Source organism: Schistocerca gregaria, chromosome 7 (assembly GCF_023897955.1).
Source record: "Schistocerca gregaria isolate iqSchGreg1 chromosome 7, iqSchGreg1.2, whole genome shotgun sequence".
NCBI lineage: Eukaryota > Metazoa > Arthropoda > Insecta > Orthoptera > Acrididae > Schistocerca > Schistocerca gregaria.
Window position 1 is genome coordinate 309,123,144 of NC_064926.1, and position 20,067 is coordinate 309,143,210.

A 20,067-nucleotide genomic window follows, 5' to 3' on the forward strand; every position below is an offset into this window, starting at 1 on the left:
AATGTTTTTCATTTAACAGACCTCATAAACATTATAGAACAACAGCTAAAATGCAAGAAATTCCCAGACATACAAATAAATGAAATCTCATCCATTCTGAGGCTGATCACAGAACAAAACTACTTCACTTTTAACAACAACTTCTATTCGCAACAAGAGGGGCTACCCATGGGATCCCCCATCAGTGGAACCTTAGCCAACATCTTCTTGGACCGAATAGAGAACACAATATTCAATAACATTGTAAAACAAGGAGGGTACAAAATCATCTACTGGTATCGATATGTGGATGACATAATCTGTCTTGTAGATGAAACACATAACAGAATAGAAGAGCTACACAGTAACATCAACACAGTACACCCACAAATCCACTTCACAATGGAAATAGAAAAAAACCAGACACTAAATTTCTTGGATCTTACAATCACAAGAAACAACCACCAACATGAATTCTCCATCTACAGAAAACCCACATCCACAAGCACTGTTATCCATAGCACATCCAACCACCCTACAGTACATAAATATGCCAGTTTCACACACATGCTCCACAGGATAAACAGAACACCTCTTAAACCAGAAAACTACACACAGGAACTAAATATAATCAAACAAATTGCTGTTGAAAACAACTACAAAACAGACATCATAAACAAACTCAACAACAAGATAAAACGGAAACATGCAGTACACACAGACAACACAGCAGACCACACCACTCAAGCAAATAGAGGGAGATGGTACACACTTACATACAATAACAAAATATCACATAGAATAGGAAACATATTGAAAAAACAAGGGATCCCAATAACATTCAGAACAAACAATACAGTTCAGAAAAGACTAAGACCAGACAGAAAAACCGCTGACAAATTCAGCAACGCTGGAATATATCAACTCACCTGCAACTCCTGTCAGGCCCAGTACATAGGACAAACAAGCAGAAACTTCCGAACAAGGTACACAGAGCACATGAGAGCTCTAAAGAGTGACAGCACACATTCAACTTTTGCAGATCATCTAATGAACAAAAACCATAACCCCACTAATATTGAAAACGATCTACACATTCTGAAAAACAGCAACAGTCTATACCAACAATTAACAATAGAAGAAAATTACTATATACAAAAGGCCATAGTCGAAGGGAAAAATGTAATAAACGAATACACAACACTTTGCAATAACACACTCTTCACTGCTCTGAGAGAACTGGCCAAGGACTCAGAACAGACAAGCACACACACGCAATAGAACCACTTCCCCATCACACACACAGACATAAATAAAGAACAGGAGTCGTCGTAACTCGCGCTACGTTTTTCATAGCCTCTCTCGCCACATGCGATACACCTCTCGCGACACGCGCGAACGGCAAGATGGCGTAATACCCGCGAGCCAAAACAAAGTGCCAAAGTTTTGTTTTGTGTATATAAAAGCGTCTCCACACCATCCAACGAACGTAAGTACACAAATAGCTAAGTAACAGTTTCATTACACTGCATTCCACAACGCTGCTGCAATCCCAAGAGTATATTGCTGACATACACAGTTCACCTTCAGTATTTGTTTACTAACAGCCGCTCATACAGTTTGCAGATGACATGATGTTCGTGAATAAAAACGGTGACATAAGCACGGAGTAAACATGTTGCAGACAGCAAAAATAATGCTCAAAAACATTATGTAACTTGCAATAAATAAGGTAGTATAAAAAAGTATATTTCAAAAAACGATCAGTAAAAATGTAATAATGTGCCACTGTTTGTGTAACCATGCCATTCTCTGCATGTTCTAGATGTTCTAGATTAGAAAAGCCCACTGATGATGGTGATATTTGTCGCCGAAACTAGTATGGGAAAATAAAGAAATTAAACATACAACAAGGTGTTTTGCATCAAGGCGGACGCAACTTCTGATATTGTTGTTTTTCTATGCAAACACAGACCAAATGGAAGAGTTCCAAGATAAAATTATAGTTTGGAAACTTTTCCGTTTCGGAAATGCTTCCACCCTTGGCGAAAGCCAATGACCGTGGCCTTTTGGACCTCACATAAATCGCCTGGTTTGAGCATTACGACAACGACTGCACTGTTTTACCTGACCCCCATCGCCCTCATCCCCCCCCCCCCCCCCCCCCCCCCCCGAAGGCGGTGGTCACATTAACGTGACTGTACAGTGTAGTTTCAGACAGGAATGTCTCGTGGTTTCACACAAGTGAAGACTGAAATATTTATCATTCGGAACTAACCTAAACCACGGACAATGCTACACATCAGTTCGTTACCAAAACCAAGATTTCAAGAGGAGGAGGTGTTTATAATCAACTGCTAAATAACACCAAGAGCTAACTCCAAGATGAGATTTGTAGGTATCATATCTTCCTACCGACATTACATTTCCCGACACTTTGTCACATGAGGTCTTACTAAAAGGCGCCTTTTGGGGAGATCTTAAATGCAATGGTCGTAGGTTCGAGGTGTGCTTAATGCTTTTCATGTTTCCATTTCTAAACTCGAGACGTTTAATATTCTGTGTGTATTCTATGTGCGGCGTTCATGAATTCCCGCTACGAAAGAGTAATAAATTTCCGTGACGTCGCGGGTCTTGTGCTGAGATGATTTTTGGACCAAGGAAGGAATACTGAATAACTACTGTCGAATCAGGTAGTAATTTAGAAAACAGTCTTGCAGTTTGTTAGCCCATCAAAAATGGTTGAAATGGCTCTGAGCACTATGGGACTTAATTTCTTAGGTCATCAGTTCCCTAGAATGTAGAACTACTCAAACCTAACTAACATAAGGACATCACACACATCCATATCCGAGGCAGGATTCGAATCTGCGACCGTAGTAGTCGCGCGGTTCCCGACTATAGCGCCCAGAACCGCTCGGCCACTCCGGCCGGCTGTTAGACCATCCGGTCAAGCATGCTCACACAAACGAATAAACTCACTTCTAAGAGTGAGAGAGAAAGAGAACTCTTATACGTACATAACATCCAAAATTACAGAAGATACTTTCCTATTAAATTAATAAGAAAGTCCGAGAATGTTTTAGAAAACGTGACAGTGAAGGAAATAATGAGGAGAAAATGGTACGTGAACCGACAAACATGAACGCAATGTCTGCGCCTATATCCACTAAACTATTGTAATCTGTGACACTTATGTTGCTTATATTATCCCCTGATCCCTGACGTGCCACTAACTCACATTTAGTTATAATACAATTGCTATTCGGAAAATAAGTTACAATCGGTGGCGAAATAGAAACTACTATGAAAATGAAAACTGTTTTATTTGCAACAGTTAGCTACACCTTAGAACTACTTCTTTACATAGTAGCCGCTCACTTACACGTTTTTCGTAGCGTTGTACCAACTTTCCAATACCCTTGCCATAGAAGGCAGCCGCCAGTGCTTCCCGCCAATTCTCTGCGCTTGTTTACAGCTAGTTGTCTGTGCCCAAAATGTTGTCTTCACAGCCAGAGGCCCATGTGAGCAGTGATGATACTCAGGAGGAGACAATTACGGGCTGCATTGTGGGTGATCAAACACTTCCCATCGAAAAAGCGGCAGGAGCATCTTCATTGTCCCTGCAGAGTGCGGCCGAGAATTGTGATGAAGAACGAAACGCATGATAGTTATGTTAATGTGGACTGCTACATCTCTCACCAGGCCTTCATTTTTCGCACTATTTTCGCACTATTTTCTGTGTATCTTTAAGTGCTCACTGTGCGCTCAGAATTGAAAAGGGCGACCTGTCGCGATCGACGGGCATACTAGAGATACTACTTAACACGTCTGTGCAAAATTCATCGGATTTTCACGGTGGTTTCCATTTCGCGACCGATCGGAAGTTGCTTTCCGAATAGTGCTCGTAGATCGTACCAAGAACGACACAAAATATATATTGCGTGTGCCATTGCCTTGAAAGGGCACTGTTTCATAACACATAACTTATAATACGAAATACAAAAACTGTTTACCAACAATATCACGCATCCGGTCACTTTCTTACACCAGATCGCACCAAAATCGAAGCACAACATATCCTCTGTGTGCTGATGCTTTCAAACAGCATAATATATTCATAGGACATAAGTTATACTATAAAACCCGCCAAATATGGGCTTCAACAGATTAGGACGAAATCCAACATGCTGTCCTCCAAGTTCTGCTTGTTAAATAGACATGAGGTATACGTGATGTAGGACAGCTAGCCGCAAAGGATTATCCGAACGATCTGGGGCGCTGCACTCATGGACTGTGCGGCTGGTCCCGGCGGAGGTTCGAGTCCTCCCTCGGGCATGGGTGTGTGTGTTTGTCCTTACGATAATTTAGGTTAAGTAGTGCGTAAGCTTAGGGACTAATGATCTTAGCAGTGAAGTTCCATAAGATTTCACACACGTTTCCTAGGACAGCTAGGCTGATGGTACTTTGCTTTCGCTAGAACTATAAGGCACTCCTGTAACAGGCACTCAAATACTCAGCTACATACAGCTTAGCCGGCGTTTCAAGGGCAGATTTGTTACTGCCTGTTCGAAAACTATCTGTCAATATCACCAGTTAAACGTTGACTATCATATACACTTTGGAGCGACTCCGTCCCATAACTTATAACTACAAACTGTGTCTATTTTATGTCATTCATAACGCGTGACAGAAAATGCAGTTTACAGAAAAATACGAGAACATCCAATTTCGGTATTTTTAGCGTTCCCATTTCCAGTCTTCAATTAAAACCTCATTGTTTAGCAGAGGGTGCAGTGAATTCACTTCCAGACTATTTCTCTACCACTGCATTAACGAATAGTGCGTTCGAAAGGCAATCACTTAAACTTTCTGAGCGAGCTCTGATTATCTCTTATTTGGTCATGACGGCCATGTCTCCGTAAGTAAGAGTCCAGGGCGCAGTGGTCGCCACATCTCACAGGAACTCGCGGTCAGCTGTACCTTATTTACGTTTAGGCTGATCCAAATGTGACAACGTGTTCCAAGGCACAAGGTTATATAAATACTGAAATTTAAAAGCGTTACAATAGAGAAAATCTTGTCACTATGGTATTTAGTCGTCTATTGTTTCATTATTACGGTACTACACAACAATAACCATTAATTGAAATCAAATTAAGCAAAAGTGTTGTCAGGGAGTTAAATACATTTTCAAACTGAAGCTACAAACTTTCGTTTTCAAGAAAAGTAGAATTGTTACGACATTAACGAAACGGAGTTATTTTGCAAGTATTCCAAGTTCCGCTGTAGAAGACGTTCTTCTTTTTCAAGATAGCAGATGATAACGACCCAAGTCTTTATCGACCACAAGTTACTTAACAAGTCTTAAAAGTATATAGATTTTTACTTGCCATAAAATTTTGTAACTGAAGAATTAACAATACACTCCAGATAGCTTACACAATAACAAAATATATACGAATCGAAATGCTACACAAGTCACAACTTCATATCTAGCAACAACAAAAGCTGTAGGAAATGGCGGAAACTGTTTCCGGCGGCCTCTAGTACGCATTCCTTCATCCGATTCTAAAATCAGTCGCTAGACTGAAGTACCTACCAGAAACATGTGTTCCTAGGTACACTAACCTCTAGGTACAGCACTCTCTCCTGTCTGAAAGTGAAAACGGAAAAATTCCGTGCTTACAGTAATTTCACAGTGTCGTAAATCACTCATATGGCGCATGGCATTACTCCAAATTCGATATTTTTACGTACACACTCGCCTTTGCGTACCAGGAAACCATTTTGTGGCGCCATCATAACGCAGTTAATTGAAACAGAGACTCGGCAGTACCATCGCACTCACTAAAGCACTCCGTCTTCAGGCCGCAAGCGGCCCATCGGGACCATCTGACCGCCGTATCATCCTCAGGTTAGGATGCGGATAGGAGGGGCGTGTGGTCAGCACACCGCTCTCCCGGTCGTTATGATGGTTTTCTTTGACCGGAGCCGCTACTATTCGGTCGAGTAGCTCCTCAATTGGCATCACGAGGCTGAGTGCACCCCGAAAACTGGCAACAGCGCATGGCGGCTGGATGGTCACCCATCCACGCCCGACAGCGCTTAAGTTCGGTGATCTCACGGGAACCGGTGTATCCACTGTTTCAAGGCCGTTGCCCAGTACCATCGAGTGCAGCAGAAAATCTGAAACATGGCAGTGGCTTCTTCTTTCCTTATAAGAATGAATAAATAAATAAATAATAAAAAAAATTAAATAGGAGCGACATGCGGGGTGTGAAACTTGTCAGAAGCACGTAATATAAATTTGAATTTATCCCATCAAAGCGTAAGTTCATTCCAGGTACCAAATGAGAATTATTACGATGCCTATGAAACCTTTGTAGTGTTGACGCTACTATTGAACGGGGTCTGTCTATAAAAGCGATGTAATAATGCTGAAAGTCAGCAGAAAGCTCTCGGACAAACCTTACGTCGTCCCATAGTCACGTGATTTTTTAGGTCAGTGTATGTTAGGTACAAAAATTCTGTTCTGGTCACCTGAATGCACGCTCCATAGATGCCTCGACCCTTTGGTTGCTACACAAGTTTACAGTGTAGCAGGAAGTTGAACGGGTGACTCCATGTTTCACTGTATTGCGAGAAACTGCTGCACTGGTGTGTGCGCCGCCTCAGATTTAGTGCTAACATGGCCCAGTGAATAGCCCTTCAAAAACTGAAAACAGATGAAGCATGAAAAGAGGAATAAGGTGTACTGAAGTGCGAAAAAAAAGCAAAGTAGGAACAGTGAGCGGAACAAGCTTAGCAAATGCAATATTGAGGGAAGACAGACAGCCACGGCGTCATGGTTAAGTGGTCACGGTGTTGGATTGTGAAGCGAACAAGCCGTGTTCGAAACTCTCTCGTGCTACTTACGTAGCCCCCCCCCCCCCCCCAACATTATGAACTTTCCGTCCAGTCACTAAAATGTTGTCTGCCCCCGGTAACTGAGTGGCAGCCGGCACGGTAGCTCGGCGTGTTCGGTCAGAGGGCCGATTGTCCTCTGTAATTAAAAAAAGTGAGTACAGGAATCAACGATCAACTTGAAGGGACGCCATGTGACGTCCGCACAGACCAAACGCAACGAACTATACTGAACAAAATGAAAAAAAAAGGTCAGCGCAACAGAATGTCAGTCCTAAGGGCCCGTGTTCGATTCCCGACCGGGTCGGAGATTTTCTCCGCTCCAGCACTAAGTGTTGTGTTGTGTTTTAATCATCATCATTTTATCCCCATCGACGCGCAAGTCGCCGAAGTGGCGTCAAATCGAAAGACTGGCACCCGGCGAACGGTCTACCAGACGGGAGGCCCCAGCCACACGGCATTTATTCATTGAAATGTTTGATCTGTTCCTATAGTTTTGGCAGTTGTAGAGTGATTGTAGAGTATGATTCTTTGGTAAGAATACGTTACCGACGCAAGTAAACATGATTAATAACGAGAGCACGTGAGATACCATATAGACGTCTCCCAGAAACGAAAACATTAAATAAACGGGTATGAACTATGTTGCAACAAATTAATTCGAGAGTTAAACTTCCAAAACGGAGCGGAACTACAGAAACGTTAAGAACACATGTTTTGACAGAGTACAGAGAAACTGGGAGATGGTGAAAATGTTGCGTTCAGTTGTTGCAGGGTATGTGACAAACTATTATGTTTTCATCTTTTCCTTGGATGTGATCACATTCACATTCATACGAACATGCACTCATGCCGTGAATGACACGCCACACGTGTTTTCCCGTGGAGGATTCGGTTGACTTGTCGCCTTGTCATCAAACGTTTGCAGTTCCCATTCGGAAGCAACTTCCTTTCTGCTGCCAATAGAATAGTGCAGAATCAACTTCCATTATAGGTCTCTTCCTTACACCTCACTGTTACAAACGGACGCTACACGACGACACAGACATAAATTTGAATACAACGAACAGACGCGTCAATGACTGGCCGGATAGTTAGCAATTTTGTGAAAAAAAGAAATTGGCTCGATCGAGCTTTGAACACAGGCGCGTCCGCTTTGCAGTCCAATGGCGTGACCCCTTAACCACTTGGACCGTTCACTGTCATTTATTCGCACGAAGTAATGGCCGCTATCGACAGGGGATCTCAAGATTTCTGGAAAGCTTTTCACACCGTTTCTCACAAGCGACTTGTAATCAAGCTGCGGGCCTATGGGGTATCGTCTCAGTTGTGCGACTGGATTCGTGATTTCCTGTCGGGAAGGTCGCAGTTCGTAGTAATAGACGGCAAATCATCGAGTAAAATTCAAGTGATATCAGGTGTTCCCCAGGGAAGCGTCCTGGGACCTCTGCTGTGCCTGATCTATATAAATGACCTGGGTGACAATCTGAGCAGTTCTCTTAGATTGTTCGCAGATGATGCTGTAATTTACCGTCTAGTAAGGTCATCCGAAGACCAGTATCAGTTGCAAAGCGATTTAGAAAAAATTGCTGTATGGTGTGGCATGTGGCAGCTGACGCTAAACAACGAAAAGTGTGAGGTGATCCACATAAGTTCCAAAAGAAGTCCGTTGGAATTCGATTACTCGATAAATAGCACAATTCTCAAGGCTGTCAATTCAACTAAGTACCTGGGTGTTAAAATTACGAACAACTTCAGTTGGAAAGACCACATAGATAATATTGTGGGGAAGGCGAGCCAAAGATTGCGTTTTACTGGCAGGACACTTAGAAGATGCAACAAGTCTACTAAAGAGACAGCTTACACTACACTCGTTCGTCCTCTGTTGGAATATTGGTGCGCGGTGTGGGACCCTTACCAGGTGGGATTGACGGAGGACATCGATAGGGTACAAAAAAGGGCAGCTCGTTTTGTATTATCACGTAATAGGGGAGAGAGTGTGCCAGATATGAAACGCGAGTTGGGATGGAAGTCATTAAAGCAAAGAATTTTTCGTCGCGGCGAGATCTATTCAGTCACCAATTTTCTCTTCCGAATGCGAAAATATTTTGTTGAGCCCAACCTACATAGGTAGGAATGATCATCAAAATAAAATAAGAGAAATCAGAGCTCGTACAGAAAGGTTTAGGTGTTCGTTTTTCCCGCTCGCTGTTCGGGAGTGGAATGGTAGAGAGATAGTATGATTGTGGTTCGATGAACCCTCTGTCAAGCACTTAAATATGAATTGCAGAGTAATCATGTTGATGTAGATGTTTATATTTTGCTGTTTTTCAACATTCAGCACACCTTCTTCTTGTTTTCATGCTTGCTACGTGATCATGTATGACCGAATGTCCGTTGGGCCCTTTTACCACTAAATCTGACGGGGATGCGACGTGGAGTTTTCCTTGTTCGTAGGCCTGCCAGATGAGGTGGTGCTGCGTTGTGTTCCAGGCAGCCCGTCCCGCGTGACTGCTACCAGTTGGGAGACGCCAACTGGTATGGCGCAGGGCACGTGGCGGGGAAGCTGTGGCCGCTGCCCCAAGGGCTGTCCCTCAACTGCTCGCCCTTCGTCACTGGAAGCGGGCCTCATCCGTGGGGGAATGTGCTCAGCAGGTACGTATCCTCTACTGGTAGAAATCAACTACGTTTAAGTCATGTGCTGCTAGGTCTAAAACTGCTGTTATTATACACTGTTTTCATAAATAACGAAAATACGAGGGCTATCCACAAAGTACATTACGTTTTGGAATTAAAAATAAATAAAGTATTCGAAATTTTTTTTATTGTATACAGATGAAAGCGACACTTAAATACTACTTTTCTACATAGTTGCCATTTAAATTAAGGCACTTATCGTAGCGACGGACGAGCTTGGAAATTCCTTCGTCGTAAAATTCGGCCGCCTGCGCCTTCAACCACGTGGTTACCTCTTTTGGGACAGAAAAAGGTGTGATTTTTGTGGGTTTCCTGGAAAGAGGCACTACAATAAACTCTCAAAGGTATTGCCAAACTCTGCACAACCTCAGAAGAGCAATACAAAACAAGCGCAGGGGAAAGTTGGGCTCAAAGATCTTGCTGATTCACGACAACGCCCGGGCCCACACGGCAAATGCCACTCGTGAAGTTCTCGAATCTTTTAAGTGGGAGTTGTTTCCTCATCCGCCGTACACTCCCCACCTGGCACCGAGCGACTTCCACTTATTCTCAGCAATGAAGAAGTAGTTGGCTTTGCAGCGTTTTGATGACGACCCACAGCTTCAAGAAGAGGTAACCACGTGGTTGAAGGTGCAGGCGGCCGAATTTTACGACGAAGGAATTTCCAAGCTCGTCCATCGCTACGATAAGTCCTTTAATTTAAATGGCAACTATGTCTAAAAGTAGTAATTAAGTGTCGCTTTCATCTTTGTATAATAAATAAATATTCCCATACTTTATTTATTTTTAATTCCAAAACGTAATGAACTTTGTGGATAGCCCTCGTATAACAAACGAGGAATCACTCGGCGAAATATAATGAAATTAACGCAACATAAGCTCACCAGACGAAATATTAGACACCCTCCTGAGAGAGCACTCGGGTCACTTCTTACAAGGGAACCTCCCCATCGCACCCCCCTCAGATTTCGTTATAAGTTGGCACAGTGGATAGGCCTTGAAAAACTGAACACAGATCAATTGAGAAAACAGGAAGGAGTTGTGGGGAATTATGAAAAAAATAAGCAAAATATACAAACTGAGTAGTCCATGAGCAAGATATGCAACATCAAGGAGGCTGTAAGCTCAAGAGCGCCGTGGTCCCGTGGTTAGCGTGAGCAGCCGCAGAGCAAGAGGTCCTTGGTTCGTCTTCCCTCAAGTGAAAAGTTTTCATTTTCAGACAATTATCAAAGTTCAGGCACTCACACATAATCAACTTCGCTCTCCAAAATTTCAGGACATGTTCAGATTTCCTTGGACATATGCAGGATTTGACGGTCTACACACGGAAAAATTCGAAAACGTTAAAAACATATGTTTTGACAGAGCACAGGGAAAACTGTAAGACTGTGAAACTGTTGAATTCATTTGTTGCAGTTTATGTGGCAAACTCTTATGTTTTCATCACTTTTTTGGGAGTGATTATCACATCCACAAGAAAACCTAAATCGGGCAAGGTAGAAGAATCTTTTTACCCATTCGCCAAGTGTACAAGTTAAGTGGGCCGACAACATATTCCTGTCATGTGACGCACATGGCGTCACCATTGTCGTATGGAATATACCAGACGTGTTTTCCCGCGGAGGAATCGGTTGCCATATGACCTTGCCATCAAATCTTTTCGGTTCCCATTGGAGAGGCACGTCCTTTCGTCTACTAATCGCATGGTTTTTCGGTGCGGTCGCAAAATACAGACACTAAACTTATTACAGTGAACAGAGACGTCAATGAACGAACGGACAGATCATAAATTTGCGAAAATAAAGAGAGTAAACTTCTCGCTTGAGGGAGGACTTGAAGCAAGGACCTCTCGTTCCACAGCTGCTCATGCTAACCACGGGACCACGGCGCTCCTGAGCTCAGACTATCCTTGATGTTGCCTATCTTTGTCATGAACTACTCAGTTTGTATATATTTTTTTCTATATAGTTCCACACAACTTCTTCCTGTTTTCTCAATTGGTCTGTGTTCAGTTTTTCGAGGCCTGATACACTGTGCCAACTTATAACTAAATCTGAGGGGATTGCGATGGGGACGTTCCCTTGTTAGAGGACTTGATAGCAGGGCTGTTGATAAATTATTGGTACAGGGTGCGGCAGTCAAACCTGCATCTTTTAAATGAGTATAAAATAAACTTGGATGCAGATATCAAAATTTTATTCATACAATATCATTCTACGTTAAAAAGCATTTAAGAAACATCAACAAATTTTTTACATTGTTTCAAAATGACATCAGCAATATGGCGTCCGCCTCGATCACAGCATTCTCGCAGACGATTTACAAAGCTGTCCATCACACAACAGAACATACCCTGAGGAATACTCTCGATTTCCATCCGGATTCTTGCTTTGAGATCATCAACGTTATGAGGTCTTTCTTCACACACTTTGCTCTTAAGGTAGCGCCATGAGAAAAAATCACAAGCTGTAAGGTCGGGTGAACGGGGAGGGGGGGGGGGGGGGTGGCAAGCAATCGCTCCATTCTTGGAAATCACCCGGTTAGTAAAAACTTCATTTAGAACAGAAATGCTCACATGGGCTATGTGACTTGTTGAAACAATGTTTCAGCATTCATGGTAACAGACTGCCCTCTTTCGTTCTAAAAAAAAAAATAATGGCCTATCATTCCTGCTGAGGACATTGCACACGAAACTGTTACCTCGGTTGAGTGCAAGTGTTTTTCATGGAGTTGGTGAGTGTTCTGATCACTCCAATATCTAAAGTTCTGCTTCTTCACATATCCACTGAGGTGAAAATATGCCTCGTCACTTACCCAGAGGTTGTGAACATCTTTTCGTTTTCTTCAATCATTTGCAAAAGTCTTTCACAGAAATGCTATCAGACCACGAACTCGTTATTATACAAAGCGTTAACATCGTGGATTTTGTATGGGTGGTGATGTAAGTCTAACGTCAAAATCCTTCGGACAGTCCTGTCAGAAATTCCAAGCGCAACACTTTGTCTACACGCTGATCTCTGGGGGCTTCTTCCCACAGCAATTCTTACATATTCCACATTCTCGGAAGTATGCACTGTCTTCGCTCTGCCATCTCTTTTCCTTGTTGTTTCACCGACGTTTCCAAAGTTTTCGACGTAAGTTTTTATTGAGTTAACCGAAGGCACCGGCCTATTACGATTAATTTGAAAATGCTCCGGGAAAGGACGCTGAGTAGCCACATATCTGCCACTTATAATGGTAGAACGCTTTCACTGCAAACGACCGTGGTTGCTTAGTCCACCGATCCATAGCTACGGAAATGTTTTGTGTTGGGAAATGCAGTGGTGACCTTGGTTACTCGCCCCCCAATACTTCCAAAGCTTCCGCGCACTAATAATGCATGGTTAGACTACCACACCCTATATATCGATATATCAGTTTATCTGCGAACAATATCAATGTACATCGACAATTTCTCACAGATATCGATATATCGATATCGATATGACAGCACCGAAGTGATATTATTATTTTATATTTGTTTCGCAATTTTTTGTAAATATTTCAAATTGTTTATTTGAAACTGTGGTAGAACATAATTTTACTTTCGCTGTGTGAAGGAGTCTTACTACGTTTTGAGCTTTCATCACGTCCAGTCTTTCTCTTTGACTGTATAAAGCAAGCACAGATGGCAGGAAGAAGATGTCCGATTGCACTGGGTAAGTGGGGGGGGGGGGGGGGGGGGGGGAGGGAGGGGAGTGTGGAGGGGAGTGGAAGCACCGGTGAGAATGGAATAACAAGATATCTGATGTGAAGAAATAGTACACCAGCTGTGTTAAAAAACAATTTTAATGCGGCTTGTGCGGCATTTGTTTGCATCGGAATCGTTCAAAAAACTGTTGCTGAAACTGATGAATAAAAGTGTAACTGGCAAGATTGGTCTTTACGATGCGTGCAGACGTGAGGGGAAATGCTGACGTAATCGGCGCTCGGCCCTACCAACAGAAACTTCAACGTTTAACTTGACAACGCAAATTTGACACTACAACTGCCCGGTCGCTGGCGTTAGCAGATACGAAAAAGCAGGGAAGTCGACATGAAGTGTTCCAGACAAATCCGATATGTGACGAAACCGAACAACGGATCCATCGGACACCTTTTACTGTGCCACTTATCCGCAGTTACCATTGTTAGTGGTTATCGCCAAGCATCGTTTTCCTTTCAGTTCTTGCTCTAAGGGGGATAAGCAGGCTGCTAGCTTGTTGATGTACAGAATATCTAATATTATTGTGTACTGAACTGGGGACCGAAACGACAGAGAGGTTTCGTTCCTGTCGTAGTCCTCAGTGGTTCACAACCCCACAACAGGCCACAGCAGTCCACTCACCCTACCGCCGTCCTACACCGAACCCAGGGTTATGGTGCGGTTCGGCCCCCAGTGGCATCCCCCCCCCCCCCCCCCCCCGGATGTTTGCGTGATAGAGTAATTATGGTGTACGTATACGTGGTGACAGTGTTTATGCAGCAATCGCCGACGTAGTGTAACTGAGGCGGAATAAGGAGAACCAGGCCCCATTCGTCGCGGCAGATGTTAAACCGTCTTAAAAACCATCCACAGGGTGGTCGGCACACTGGACCTCGACACTAATTCGCCAGGTGGATTCGTGCTGGGGACCGACACGCATTCCCGCTCAGGAAGCAGCGAGTTAGACCACGCGGCCAGCTGGGCGAGCATCTAATAGTAAATCAGTACTTCAATATACAGCTCTAAAACTATTAGTATAATTTACTGTGTGCAGCCCATATTTTTTTGGCTGGTACATGTATGTTTCTTTCCTGCAATATATCGATAGTCTTTCCGACACATCGATGGTCGAATATTATTTCGGATTCCCAATATTTTAAAAAAATATCTATAGTCGCACTATTAGCAGGTGCACAAGTGACCTTCACAGCTGACGTACAGAGTACGGCATTATGAGAACAATGTGTGGAAACCTACCTGCTAGGAAGCTCAGACTCTGGTGACAATACTGGTCCGATAATCACGAAGGTCCTGTCTCACCCACCAAACACATTACATAATGAATTTTTCACTCTGCAGTGGAGTGTGTGATGATATGAAACTTCCTGGCAGCTTACAACTGTGTGTGGAACCGAGACTCGGACTCGAGACGTTTAGCTTCTGTGGACAAGTGCTTCACCGACCGAGCTACCCAGGCACGAGCTGTACTTCTCAGGAGCTCGAGTCTCGGTCCGGCACACATTTTTAGCCTGCCAGTAAGCTGCACTGAACGCTGTCGGTTAGCGGTTGTCGAGCAGAGAGCTGCGTGCCGGCAGGTACTTCCTGAGCTCTGCCGGCGTGAGCATCTCCGTGGACGCGGGCACGCCGCTGTACGTGTCGCTCAACGCCAGCGGCGACGGCGCCCTCTGCCTCGAGGGCCAGCACGACAAATTCGCGTACCACCGCGCAGGCGCGGGGTCGGAGGCGCCGCCGCCGGCGCAGCTCAACTACACGGTGTGCACGGCTGCCAACATGCGAGACCTGCACTCGTTCCTGGCCGACAAGAACATGTGGGACGGCATGCGCGACCAGGACCGCGAGCTGGTCGACGCGCTCATCTCGGAGCCCGTGTGGCAGATCGCGCCGCCCGCCGCAGACCTGCTCACCGAGGCCGCCGTCTACAACTACACCGAGGAGGTGATCGCGCTGCCCTTCCTGCGCCAGGGACACGTCATGCTCAACTCGCTCTGGCAGGCGCACGCCGGTAAGGCGCGCGCTAGCTCTCTCGCACAGTCTCACATTAACCATTTGAGTTCCGACAATAAGAAAAAATATGTAATTTTAAAATTTTTCACAAAATTAACTTTTATTGTCATCGTAAGCAATGAATACAAAACTGAAGACTGGAAGTGGGAAACGCTGAATGTGCCAAAAATAAATATTTATGAAAATGGGAAGTTTTTCTTTTTAAAATTCAGTCTCGATCACACCACGTATGTTACAAGAACATAGGTGGCCGGTTTCGGTCATATCACATGTCCATCATCAGACCTGTAATTTAATTTAGAAAGTAACAGAAACCTTACTAGGTTCACAATAAAATATGACGAAATGGTTATAAGGATAAAATAAAATAAGTCGTTTTATACCCATGGCATCCTTCGAAGATGGTAGATGGAGTACTCTTCTCAATTGTACGCCGCTCTTCAGCCTCAACAGTACAAGTATAGATAAACAATGAAGACATATAAGTAACAGAACATAACGGCAGTTAAAATAACAGTAGACACAGTAATTAAAAAAAAACACGAAGCCGTTCACACGCGAAGAAAACGAAAGACTGTCAGCACTGTGCACGAACACTGATGATGGTGACGATACACGTGAACGATGGAGCGTGGGTGACAAACAACACTCAAGCACAAACATGACGGCACACACACGAAACTGATGGCGACGATCTCCAGCGTGCTAATGTCCACGACGCATGTGCAAGTCCGGAGACCTGCCAAAAGAGGAGAAGAGGTTGGGGGAGAGGGGAGAAGGGAGAGTTTAGATGCCAGGGGCAGAGGAGATGGGGGGAGGAAAGAAGGTATGGGGGGTAGGGGAAGCCCAGGGGGAGGAGGGGGGAGGAGTGTGAGAAGGGAGGGTGGGTGCCCTGAGGAAAAAACACAGGAAGTGGGAGAGGAGGATCAAAGGTGATAGGAGGGGTAGATGGAGGGGATGAGGGCATCATCAGGGAGGGGGTGCCAGCAAGTGACGAGCATACACTACCTCTTCTCCCTCCACCTCACTCAACCAATCAGTATAAAATGGGTTCACATAATCGTCAAAACGTAAAAAAGTACAATAATAACATAAAAATAGTTATGTATAAAATATCTCTTTACAACCATGGAATTACTTAAATATTGTATAAAATATCAATTAAAAGCTTTAAAATAACTGTACAGACGATGTATTCTCAGTGTGCCCTCTATGGGCTAAGGTGGTACTACCACAATAGTTTCAAAGTCAACGATGTTGTGTTGGCATTGCGGTATCATATCGATATGTGAGTTGTGACTCGTCTGCAGGTATACATCTATGCCAGATTCAGTCTGCCTGTCTTATATTAACTTTATTTGGCGCTGGAGATATATGTAACTACGGAATGATCAGCTGCAGAGTGGTATGGTTTCATAATTTTTTAAAATGTCATGTAACTGATTTATTAAAAATGGAGTCATATTTCGTAACATTTCTAGTTGGAAGGTTAAAATTGTGATATTAATACTAACGTAGTGTTCTAAGGTACATTTCTGCCATGGATGCAACTGGGTCTTAGGATTTTCTGAACAAATGAGTACATACGTGTTCTTAGAATTTCATCATGGTTGTAAAGAGATATTTTATACATAACTATTGTTATGTTATTATTGTACTTCGTTTTTTTTCGTTTTGACGATTTTGTGAACCCATTTTATACTGACTGGTTGACGTGAGGTGGAGAGAGAAGAGGTAGGCGGAGCATCTTCGCACTTAAGCGTATGCTCGTCACTTGCTGGCACCAGTTGACATCACAGCAGCTGAGAAGAGTGCTCCACCTACCATCTTCGAAGGATGCCATGGGTATAACACTCCTTATTGTATTTTATGCTGATAAGCATTTTGTCGTATTTTATTGTCAATCTAGAAAGGTTTCTATTACTTTCTAAATTAAATTACAGGTCTGATGATGGTCATGTGATATCACCGAAACCAGTCGCCTATGTTCTTGTAACATACATGGTGTGATCAAGACTGAATTTTTAAAAAGAAAAATTATTGATCACTGTTCCAAAAATGTTTATTAAAATGGGAAGTACCTAATGAAAGTTATATTACAAATAATTTGTATTTAATGAAATATGAATTCCGATATTTGACATTACTGTTAATACTTCACCCAAACACGTTTTAAAAAGAAACATTTATATTGAGCAGAGACTACCTGTAAAACTTAACGTATTGAGGCTGAATGTGTCACGCAATGTAACCAAGGAAACGCCGAAGTCCACGCATTTACACAAAGATTCATAAGCGCTCTAATTAAAAAAAAACATGGTTCAAATGGCTCTGAGCACTATGGGACTTAATTTCTGAGGTCATCAGTCCCCTAGAACTTAGAACTACTTAAACCTAACTAACCTAAGGACATCACACACATCCATGCCCGAGGCAGGATTCGAACCTGCGACCGTAGCGGTCGCACGGTTCCAGACTGTAGCGCCTAGACCGGCTCGGCCACACCGGCCGGCCTCTAATTTCGCATTATGAAACGGAAGCATAGCAAGTAGGTCCCATAGCAAATAGATCCTTTTTCTCTCGTCACTTAATTTTCGTAACAGTGAAAGTTGGGTCACATTTCTTAAGGACGGCCGATCATTGAAATTCTCTCCCTTTTTTAACACAGACAACTCTTTTTCATCAAATCTAGTTTCCATTAGAAGCTTGCCTTTCTTGTCTGAAGTGTAACGCATCACTTGAAGCTTTGGTTGTCCTTAGTCTGCTGCTGTTAAGATACGTATTAGCTAAGGAAGCCAGATCCAAGAAACCGCCTTCACCCATGTTAATAATCATAAAAGGTTTTCCTTACTCTACCTGGGACCACCACATTTTCCAGTTCCTCAGGCACCACTGCCTTTTAACATTCTTTTTCGTTTTCCGTATAACACCAAAGGCTCCATCGGAAGACATGTAACTACGAGTGGACACTAAAAACTTGATTTCAACACTTTAAAAGATACGTACTGGAACAAGCAGCACTGAAGCTACCAACGTCGTGTGACACAGTTATCACACCATAGAATGAGTTTACACAACATTCAAAGAGCTACAACGGTAGGAGCTCACAGCAGGCACAGGTTACTACAATCACTGCCTTTAGGCGAATGGCACATACAGCGTTCACTGTGCCGCTGCCGATGGAACACTCGTTCTCCTATATTTATCGGCCGCCTTGTGAACTGAAAGGAAACCTTTGTGGCATTTTCAGCGTTTTGGCACTTTCAGTGTTTCCCATTTCCAGTCTTCAATTGTCCAAAAGTAAATAACCGATTGTTTTATGGAGGTAGTCTCAAGTTGGAACCACTACATCTACATGACTATTCTGCAATTCACATTTAAGTGCTTGGCAGAGGGTTCATCGAACCACAATCATACTATCTCTCTACTATTCCACTCCCGAACAGCGAGCGGGAAAAATGAACACCTAAACCTTTCTGTTCGAGCTCTGATTTCTCTTATTTTATTTTGATTGTCATTCCTACCTATGTAGGTTGGGCTCAACAAAATATTTTCGCATTCGGAAGAGAAAGTTGGTGACTGAAATTTCGTAAAAAGGTCTCACCGCGACGAAAAACGGCTATGCTGTAATGACTTCCATCCCAACTCGTGTATCATATCTGCCACACTCTCTCCCCTTTTACGTGATAATACAAAACGAGCTGCCCTTTTTTGCACCCCTGGTAAGGATCCCACACCGCGCAGCAATATTCTAACAGAGGACGAACGAGTGTAGTGTAAGCTGTCTCTTTAGTGGACTTGTTGCATATTCTAAGTGTCCTGCCAATGAAACGCAACCTTTGGCTCGCCTTCCCGACAATATTATCTATGTGGTCCTTCCAACTGAAGTTGTTCGTAATTTTAACACCCAGGTACTTAGTTGAATTGGCAGCCTTGAGAATTGTACTATTTATCGAGTAATCGAATTCCAACGGATTTCTTTTGGAACTCATGTGGATCATCTCACACTTTTCGTTATTTAGCGTCAACTGCCACCTGACACACCATACAGCAATCTTTTCTAAATCGCTTTGCAACTGATACTGGTCTTCGGATGACCTTACTAGACGGTAAATTACAGCATCATCTGTGAACAATCTAAGAGAACTGCTCAGATTGTCACCCAGGTCATTTATATAGATCAGGAACAGCAGAGGTCCCAGGACACTTCCCTGGGGAACACCTGATAGCCTACAGTTATCAGTCTGCCATCATTTCCCGCTTTAAAAAAGCTCAAAAACACTTGTGTGGGGTGCTAATTTGTACAGTGTAAACCATCATATTTGTAAGTTAATCATGGCAGGCTCATCTCCAGTGTCGTCATCACCGTCCTCATGAACAGCATTTTCAATGAGTAGTTCAGGATCATGCAAAGGAGATGACGTTCCTGCTGTACTTGCCTGTTGCAGAAAATATACAGAAGCATCTCCAGGGCAGTTTCTGCCTCACATGTCTGTGAATCCTAATCACTCGGGATTACCTCTTCTAAAAGAAAGACGTTTAGATCATGGGTGACGTCTGGAAACTTCCATGAACATATAAGACCTAAAACAAATTATAGTCCCAAATAACAACAAAAAATGGGCCTAAAATTAATAAATTTACACGCAATTACAAAATTAGATATGAAAGTACAAACAGTCCCAGTGGTTTCGTCTCGAAACCACTCATAAAGCCTGCAGTACAAACTCAAACTT

The 20,067-nt window shown here is 43.3% G+C and overlaps 1 protein-coding gene across 1 annotated transcript in view; it reads left to right on the top strand.

Annotated features, from left to right (window-relative positions):
- The window catches only part of LOC126281742 (myogenesis-regulating glycosidase), a 667,424-nt gene that overhangs the window by 590,117 nt on the left and 57,240 nt on the right, over positions 1-20,067 (top strand). Inside the window, exons 7-8 of the mRNA XM_049980929.1 lie at positions 9,379-9,540; positions 14,902-15,329. Of these exons, the coding sequence (XP_049836886.1) occupies positions 9,379-9,540; positions 14,902-15,329 (590 nt within the window). The remainder of the gene's footprint in view (positions 1-9,378; positions 9,541-14,901; positions 15,330-20,067) is intronic.